Below are 9,434 nucleotides of genomic sequence, written 5' to 3' on the forward strand. Positions count from 1 at the left end.
AAATTCTTCTGTCCGTGCACATGGACAATCTGGAAGTGAAACTGTGACAAGATGTTCGCCCATCACATCTGATTTTCCGATAGCTGCTTTTGTGACAAGAAGTAGCGTAAACTTTGATGGTCTGTAAAGACAGTAAAATCCGCTCCAAGTAGGTAATACCGCCACTGAGTAAGAGCATGGATAACCGCCAAAAGGTAATACCGCCACTGAGTAAGAGCATGGATAACCGCCAAAAGTACTTTCTCATAAATCTATGCTGTCAATTCCGGCCTTGAGAACAATCGGCTCTCGTAAGCAATGACATGGCCTTCTTGCATTAAGACCGCACCGAGACTACGACCACAAGCATCACAATATACTTCAAATGACTTCTGCAAGTCCGGCAAAGTCAAAAGTGGTCCCGTAGTCAATTTCTCTTTCAATGTCTGAAAGGCAGTCACCTCTGTGGGTCCCCACAAGAAAGGGACTCCTTTCTGTGTCAAGATATGCAAAGAGGAAGCAACCTCTACAAACTTTCTAATGAACCACCCGTAGTACGAACACAATCTCAAGAAGCTTCTAACTTCATGGACATTCTTCAAATCTGGCCAATCACGGATAGTTTCTATCTTGGCCGGATCCATTTGCAATTCTGTTGTTGCCACGTGTCCTAAAAAGTGTATCTCTGGTAGGAAAAATTCACTTTTCTTCGCATTAATCACTAACTTGTGATCTCGTAATGCCTGAAAGACTTGAAGCAGATGTACTCTATGTTCTGCCTCATCCTTGGAGAAAACAATGATGTCGTCAAAGAAAGTGTCAATAAATAGTCTATACTCTCAAAAAATCATGTCAATCATCCAGTTAAATGTCGCAGGAGCATTGATTAGGCCAAAAGGCATCACCCAAAACTCAGTTAACCCAAAAGTCGTCCGAAAGGCTGTCTTGTAGACATCTCCCGACGCGATTCGTATTTGATGATATCCACTTTTCAAGTCGATCCTACTAAAGCACGAGGATCCCTAAAGTCACTCAAGTATATCATCGATTCTAAGAATCGGAAATCTATTCTTGATGGTGATTTTATTGAGAGCTCTATAATCAATGCACATTCTCCAAGATCTGTCTTTCTTCAAAACCAACAACACTGAAGAGCAAAACGGTGAAGTACTAGGCTGGACAAGACCCTTTTATAAGAGGTCTTTCACTTGGTTCATAATTTCTTCGTTCAGTGCTCGGCTCACACAGTAAGGTGGCCGCTTCGGTGGTGTACTTCCAGGTATCAGATCAATGGTATGATCTTCAGATCAATGGTATGATCTTCAGGACGAGCCGGTGGTAACTCGTCTGGCAGGCCCTCTGAGAAGCAATCGGCATGAGAGTGGAGAAAATCTTGGCGTTCTTTATCAAGTTCGGACATATTGGTCCTATCCTCATCACTCAACTCTTTCAAAAAGATCGAGTAAACAAACAGACTGGATTTCATTAATTTTGAAATTGCCGAAACCGATACAATAGGGACAGACTCGCCCTTATGTTTAATATCAAGTACAATGGTTCTGCCCTTCTCTGTAGTCAATGTCGCTTTCCTCGCCCGATAGTTGACCACGGCGTTGTTCTTGTGGTACCAAGGAATTCCTAAGAGAACATCACAACCTTCCAAAGGCATTATGTAAAAGTCCTCATGCCCCAAGTACCCCTGACAATGCAACCGAAGTTTGCCAATGACAGGTGTAATGGCTACATCCCTGCCGGGTGCCGCTAGAACTGCCTCTGCAAGTGGTCCCATCCGATCGGGAGTGATCTCGAGCCGCGCCGCCAATTCCGATGAAATGAAGTTTGCCTTGGCTCCTCCATCGAAGAAGATAGGGCTTCTTGGTCTTTCACTTTGCCCCAAGCTCGGCAAAGTTCTATACTCTCGTCTATCGTGCTGGGATCGGTACCCACGCAATCTAGAACCAGTCTTGTTTTCATCTTGCCTTTTCTTCCACGGTCCTCAGCTGCTCTCGAACTCTCAGGCCTCATGTCATCCTTGTCATTTTGTTCTTTCTGTGCCTCTTTAGGGTACTTCGCGGAGATATGCCCAATTTCCCCGCATCCAAAGCACTTCTCCTCCTTTATGTAGCGAGCCCGCTCTTGAGGAGTAAGCTTGGGTCGTGCATCCTTTTCTTTCTTTTTTGGATTGCTCTTTCTCTTTCTACTTTCATTTGTCGAAGTCTGTCGGCTCTTTGCGTCATGATCTCATATGTAGGGTAGGTCAGACTGCCAGAGTGAATGGCAAAACCCCATTTCGCATGACTCGTCAACTCCTGAATGGAAGCTGACTTTTGTTCTAAGCAGTGATCTCGGATCTCTGTAGGAAGACCCAAGGTAAACCCGCTCAATCTGTTTCTTGAACGAGATCTTCTTAAATGAAGAGGTGGGTAGAAAAGAGCTCCAAAATCTCTCGCAATAAGCGTCCACTGTGTCCTTTTTGGTCATCCGAAGATGTTCCAAGCAGTTCGTATATCGTGTTCATACTCTCGAGTCAGCCAAGAAGAAATAAAAAGCCTCTTGAATTTCAGCCATTTAATTGGCACTGTCTTGTTTAATAGAAGGGTGGACCACCAAGTTCGAGCATTCCCCTTAAAGTAAGAGGCAATTCTCTGAATCTTAGAGTGCTTTGAGTAACGCCCTCCCGCGAAAGCGATATCAAACTGCTGTACAAAAGACAAAGCCTTCGAAGCATCTTCATAACCAAAAAACGTGTCAAATTTAATTGACTGTCTACCTTCCTTAAACTCTCGGACTTTCTTGCTTTTGTCTTCTAGAAAGTCATACTGGTTGGCTTTATAAAAATTATTCTTCTTTTACGTAAAAGTTGTTGTCATCACAGTCCGAACTATCTGTAGACAAGTCCTATATAGAACTGTCAATCACGGGGCGAGATTTAAACTTCTTTGCCTTTTTCTTGTCCTTTCCGAAGCGTTGCTTTTTGCTTTGCTTTTTGCGTTTTCTGTCTTCTTTGCTCGAGTCAGATGAGCTAGAAGAGCTGTTAGAAGAAAAAGAAGAAGAAGAAGAAGAAGAACTGGGTACTCCTTTAAATCGAACACGCTTCTTTTGCTTTTTTGTCTTTTCAAAAGTAGACTGACGACCCAAATAACCAAGGAAGTCAGCGCCTTTCTTTTGCTTTTTGCCATGCTTTTTAGCTTTGTTCTGCGCGTCAAAAGTGCATCAACCACCTCTTCTAATTATTTCTCTGTATACTTCCTGGGAGTAGCAAGTTTCTTGAGAGCGGGTTTGCGGGGTGGTTTTGTGGTCTTCTGCAACTGCGTGTGCACCTCATCGAAAGAATTCTGGCTCATATATTTTGCCAATTTCGGGTCCTTCGCAAATATGAGCATCATCTTTGTTGCAGCGTCGATCAATTGTCGACGCTCCATCTCTTGACGGTCCGCCTGAGTAGGCTGAGGCGGGCCATACTCCTCGAGTGAATCTTCGTTGTGATCCCTTTCCGCATCTCCCGATGCAGAGGGAGTCGACTGATCTTTGTCTGAAGCCATAAGTGCCGCGGAAAAAAAAGGGATCGAATTTCCCGTGGAAGAGAAATCGACCGTGCTCTGATACCACTGTAATAAACTTGGACACTCCAAGTCGAGAATCTACCGCGACACCACAAAAGATCACTTCAAAACAGTTCACACTTCACAATTGATTCGACACTGGCCCGGCTGAGTTCTGTGCCTAGAGATATTGGCCCCGAAGACTGGCGCCCCTTTCGGTATTTCTTTTTGTATTAATCTGTGTTCAAAGTACAAGAGTGCAGGCAGGCGCTCATACTTAAGACTCTACGTCCAGATGCTCTGAGTTGTGAGAGGCCTTCTTGCTTATTTAAAGATTACAAAGGGATGCTAAAAGCAAAGCCCAAAAGCCCAAATAAAGCAAAGGCTCTTTCTCTCTCTCGCTTGTAAAATAAAGCAAGTTCCAAAAGCTGTCCATAAATAGCTTTTAAAATAAAATGGAAGAGCTCTCTCTCTCTCAATATGCGTAGCCAAAAAGCATGCCCAAAAGCAAAACTGCCGCAGATTCAACCTCCGCAATTTCCGCCGCAAAACGCGGGCATCCGTACAGCTGCCACGTCTCACCGAAAATCGACAGCCAGCAACGTTAGCCTTTCTGCAATCGCGTTTCCCGGGGTGTGTGTATACACAAGGCTGCCACGTCACCATTTCAGCCTTGCAAGAGTGTGTGTTAGGGTTATGCCACGTCACAGAGTTGTGACAAGCTCCTACTTCTAGCGTTCAGGACAGCCTAGATTAGTTGCATACCCTCTAATTGCACATGAGCACAACAAGTGTCTGCTAGGCGTAGGCACTGCAAAGTGTTCCCATATAGTTGCATCAGTACCCAGCCTAGGTATTTATCTGCATGTGCAACACCTCTTACAAGTGAGTTTATTGACTCATTCATAAGTGACATTTTAAGTTTTTATTGGCATTACCTGACCAAGCTCTAATCCCATACATCAATGACCCTGAGGGTCACGTCTCAAGCATAAGTTAGAACTTAGTACCATCACCAGTACCAAGTACCCGCGGTACCTCAACATCTCTGGCGTTTTGGCACCAGATCAGCTAGCACCAACGTTTTCAGATTTCAACCATAACCTCACCGTGTTGTCGCAGATCCAACCATCAGTACCAACGTTTTCAATTTTAAGGCCAAAACAATAGATCAATCAGCGTTTTCAAATTCAGCCTTAGAACAGCCACGTTTTTCAATTTTCAGCCCATCGCCGACATCAGATCAGCCCATAGCCTTGACGCAGATGCAGATCCCATAGCGTTTTCTGTCACAAACTGCTGACGTGTCAAGCCACTGAAGAACGGAGCCAACTTGCAAATCCTCGTCAAGGGGCCTAAACCCTAGCAGCAGTAGAAGAAGTGTTACCAACTTGCAAAGTCTCGTCGAGTGGCCTATTTTTAAAGAAGAGTTCTCACCAACTTATGGGACCCCGTCCAATAGGGCCCCAAGGACCTAAAGGCATTAAAATAAAGCAGGACCGCACACACACACTCACAATCTCTTGCGTAGAGAGTTGATGACATGACAGCTATACAGACTTCCACAATTCACGTTGGCTGTGCTATCGTGGCAGACAGACGGAATTCCGCATTTTACGCAAGATTTGTTGATGTAGCAACCTGTACGGATTTCTGTGATTTACTCTGGACAGCTTTTAGCGCCGGTTTTTGAGGCCAAATGCTTTTGTGTTTGAAGCTTTTCGTGTAACTACTTTTCATAGGACAAGGGCCTTTAAATATGTGCAGAGGGCTCAGTCTCTTGCATTCTTCCAAGTGAAGGTGCAGAGCACGTGTAGCAGCATTGTACTGAGTTGAAGCAATATAAAGAAATACTGAAAGGGGCGCCAAGATCTGGGGCCAGTGCTCTCTTGGGGTGGAACTCCGCCACTCCCTGTCTCGTTTGTCATGCATCTCTTTCAATTCACTATTATTTGAAGTACTTAAAGTTGTTCAATCTGTCCATCAGTTTGTTCTTTTCGTTGGCACCTTAGCCTCGCAAATCCAAGCATCTACTGCAAGATCCCATCAACATCTCAGAATCTTTGTGATACATTAAAAAAACAAATCCTTAGGAATGCCCTTTGTCACCCGATCTATAGTGCACCACAATTATCCATTCCAAATACTCTATGCACCCATCTGATGTAAAGGGGTTCTCAAGCCACTAGTTCCGCGTCTACTACGATCTCTCTTGTCCTGAGCACATAAGCACAGCCGGTGGCTGCGCATTCACCCACACACCCTCTACAGGCGCGTCAGCTGATGCGGCCACTCCTTTTTTGGTGACGGCTGCTGCTCCAGCGACCAGAAAAATCAAGCCTGCGATTTTGCAGCCAGCCAGCCAGCAGGGTTTCGTCCTCTTGCTCAACACAAAGATGCCGATTGTGTTTATGTGCTCACTTTCTTGGGTGACCGGAGGCAAATGTGCAAGCGGCTGTGATTCAAGCTTGCACGCTGAACACCTGCTAAGCCAAATTTCTTGAGCGGCCTTATGTGCTCAAGCTATCTAACTTTCTCTTTGAATAAGTCACTCTCGTCCAGGTTCAGTATTTTCATGTTGTTGTGCCACTCCCTGTTGCAAAACATGCAATGACATATGCTTTCCAATCCTTAAAATGCATGTGAGTGAATTGAAAAACAAGACTGCAAAACACCATTATTGATTACAAGATACCTGTTCTCTACGTTTGAGTTCAGCCTCCTTAGCATCCAACTCTCTCTCCTTCTTGGCTATGTCCTGTAACATAGGAAGAATATTATCCGTTAGTCAACAAAAAAAAAAAACTGATAACTGGTAGACGATGCAAAAGCAAAAGAAAATTGACTTAAAATCACCTTTCCATTTCCTAAAGGTATATTGATTGTTGCATCCCGATCAGCTTGAGATAGGCTACCTGCATGCTGTTGTGATAAGAGAGCATCAGAACACAAACACAAGCATTCTACTCCGGCATGAGAATGAAACCAGCACACAGAAACTACTTGTAGACAAATATGAACCCGTCCAAAAAGTATCAGACCCTGGAAGCCTCAAGATTCATGGATGACTCCTAAACTTCAGTACAAAGTTCTACAAAACAGCAAAATGATTCCTCTGTGTTGGACAGGCTCATGAGAAGTACAAAGTTCCAATCCCAAGTTTCTCTAAAGTCTTGAAAGTAGTCGGAACCTAAGCTGCCAGTGCATCCATAAGACTTCACAAGTTCACAATCGCACCTAAAAGTATATGGAAGGAAGGAGCCTATGCATAGCTAGAGCCAAAAGAAAAAAGGTAAATTTCAGGTGATACAGAGAATCCATGCGCTGAAAATAAAAGTACGAGACAGATTGCAAAAAAGCTCATAGCAAGACAAGGAAATTTCGTGGGCGCAAGATGTTTGGCAGAATATGCGACGCAGTGAAGGTCAAGACAAGTTACATTTCACTCGATCAAGCATGCAAGCAGAACTTCTTGACCACTGAGTCGCCTAAATAAAGAAACATAAAACTATGCAAGAAAATTCAGCCTCACGCATAGAACAAGTGTGTGTGTGTTGTGTGTGTGTACCCAGCTCCTATCTCAAAATCTTTGAAGTTACGGTAAAGGCAAAAGCAATCCAAAGCTAAGAAATTTGACGGCCAATATGCCCCACTGAGAAAAATATTTTCAAGAACATAACCCTTAATGCTAAGTTCTGACCAGTCAACTAGTTACCTCCAAGTTGTCACAAAAAAATGCCAAATAATTAATCATGTAGTTGCACATTAGAGTAACGAGTTTGATGTGATTGTGTACCAAAGCAAAACTATAGCAGCATGAAGAATGATCACTAAATGCCAAAAATGAACCTAAACATTAGGCAAAGAAAGCATGAAACCTAATGGCAAAACATGTCTCAGTACGAGTCAACATGCATTGTACCCAGAGTCAAAGACTACACAATCTCTAAAAAGTAATACTGAAGGTTAATAGACCTTGATGACAACAATAAAAATTCAAAGAAGAAGTTGCCAGATCCCATGCCAGTTTCGTGAACAAAAAGTGAGATGCAAAAGACATACAAGAAAATACAAATATCAATAAACATAATGCCCCTTTCTTCATCATTGATGAAGCTGTTGCGCTTTTGGACAAGTGTAAAAAACAAACTCACAACAATCAGTTTATGCAAACCTGTTTCAACTCTCTTAAGTGAGATTGGTGTTTGATTACCTTCCTCTTACCCAAAACAAAACAGCACGGGGAGCTTAAAAGGTTCTGTCTCTTGTTCTTCAATTGGCCAAAGGTACACACATAAACAGGTTAAAATCAACAGGGCTTGGATGCAGGCTTGAACAGATTAAGCCTAAAACACATTCTTTGATTGCATGCACGACCATTGCAACCAGATGGCTTGTAGTTAAGCTTCAAGCCCAAATCATTTAGGAGTTTATTCCTCACCAGCTTCAACTTCATAGATTTGTATACAACCTTGGTTTAAACTTTAAGCCAATCATGTCCAAACTAAAAGAATCAAAATTTTCATTTCTTCTTTGCAGAATCATTGTCCATATAATGACCCATCTTAAGTTGGCAATTAAAAGCGTAGGTCTGCAAACTTACCGGGTTGAAGAAAGCTCCACCAGCATACTGAGACTGTCCTAATGGGCGCCCAGCTGAATTCTAGCAAAAAAGCAAAACGTGAAATCCAACATGTCAGAGATAAGAGCAGAAATAACTCCTAAGAGCAAATTAGACCGCCTGACCATACACTCTGAACAAGCGTGTGACAAAACTGAAAATTACAAAATGTACGGTGGTTCTTGAGCCAAGAAAAGTTAGTGGAAGAAGACTGGCATATCATAATGGAAGCTTTACGGAATCTGATGAGCCAACAAAAGCACCCTGGGACAAAAACCTTTTACCGACCAAAACCCGTGTATAAGGAGACCAGATACAAGGAAGGAAAGCAAAGCATCAAGTGCTTACAGCAAACGGATTCACGGCTTCTTCATCAAAAGGGTTGGGTTCGTAAGACATGGCGTGCACTCAGATCTGTTGTCAAAGTGACGCTTCTCGCTTCTTCTCAGCTATGGCTCGTATGCATAAGGCGTTTTCCGTGCTGACGCTGGGCTTCTGCGGTGAGAGCGAGGGCGAGCGATGGCCCCCAACAGCGAACGTAGTGGGAAATAACGTAAGCTTTTGTTCATCCACAGCAGGCCAGAATGAACTTTGCCCTCAAAAAACGGGAATTTTTAACGTCATAGGAGCAATCCCCCATAGATCTATCCTTTTCTTTGTAAGAGAACGCACTATCCCAAGGTCGCTCAGCGCATTCGAACTCGCGACCCAAGCCACGAAGGACGAATGCTCAACCAACTAAGCTAGCTCCTTTGGACAAATCTCCCTATCGTGGGATAGGGAGATCTATCCCACGAGTTTTGAATTGAAAGACCTACTAAGGGAAACTGAGCAAACTGAGATACGTATGTTGAGCGCGCGGCGGTGTGTGCAAGTGATAGAGCACGCGAAGATGTGCAGTGTGTGTGCAAAGAGGGGTGGCAAAAGCCAGCAGGAGAGGAAGCGCTAGCAGAACGAAGAGGGAGAGAGAGAGAGCTCACGTTTTTGGGAAAAACTCAATAAGTGAGTTTTGGGTTTTCCCACTTTTATTATAAGTGACCTTTAAAAAATGTGTCCAAGTTCAATATGAACCTAGACAAAGTATAAAAATGTACAAAAAAGGGGTTATTTAGGCCTTTAACCCAACAACCTCCCACTTAAAAACATAAATGACGCCTTTAAGTTAACCAACTCCCACCAGCTGTATGCAATGCTCATGTTGAGCCTTAGCAAGACTATTGGTGAGAACATCTGCAGGATTATCCTGTGTGTGAATCTTAATCAAGGTGACTAAACCATCCTCCAATACCTGT

At 43.5% G+C, this 9,434-nt stretch overlaps 1 protein-coding gene across 1 annotated transcript in view; it reads right to left on the reverse strand.

The window, feature by feature from the left end:
- LOC147458901 (putative secretory carrier-associated membrane protein 1) overlaps positions 1 to 8,749 on the reverse strand; it is a 33,341-nt gene extending 24,592 nt beyond the window's left edge. The window contains exons 1-4 of the mRNA XM_086510315.1: positions 8,491 to 8,749; positions 8,125 to 8,184; positions 6,378 to 6,443; positions 6,217 to 6,279 (exon numbers count right to left, since the gene is read on the reverse strand). Of these exons, the coding sequence (XP_086366441.1) occupies positions 6,217 to 6,279; positions 6,378 to 6,443; positions 8,125 to 8,184; positions 8,491 to 8,541 (240 nt within the window). The 5' untranslated portion in view covers positions 8,542 to 8,749. The remainder of the gene's footprint in view (positions 1 to 6,216; positions 6,280 to 6,377; positions 6,444 to 8,124; positions 8,185 to 8,490) is intronic.
- Between the last annotated feature and the right edge of the window lie 685 nt (positions 8,750 to 9,434).

The sequence above is a fragment of the Adiantum capillus-veneris genome, chromosome 4 (assembly GCF_014529385.1).
Source record: "Adiantum capillus-veneris isolate H3 chromosome 4, ASM1452938v2, whole genome shotgun sequence".
Classification (NCBI taxonomy): Eukaryota; Viridiplantae; Streptophyta; class Polypodiopsida; order Polypodiales; family Pteridaceae; genus Adiantum; species Adiantum capillus-veneris.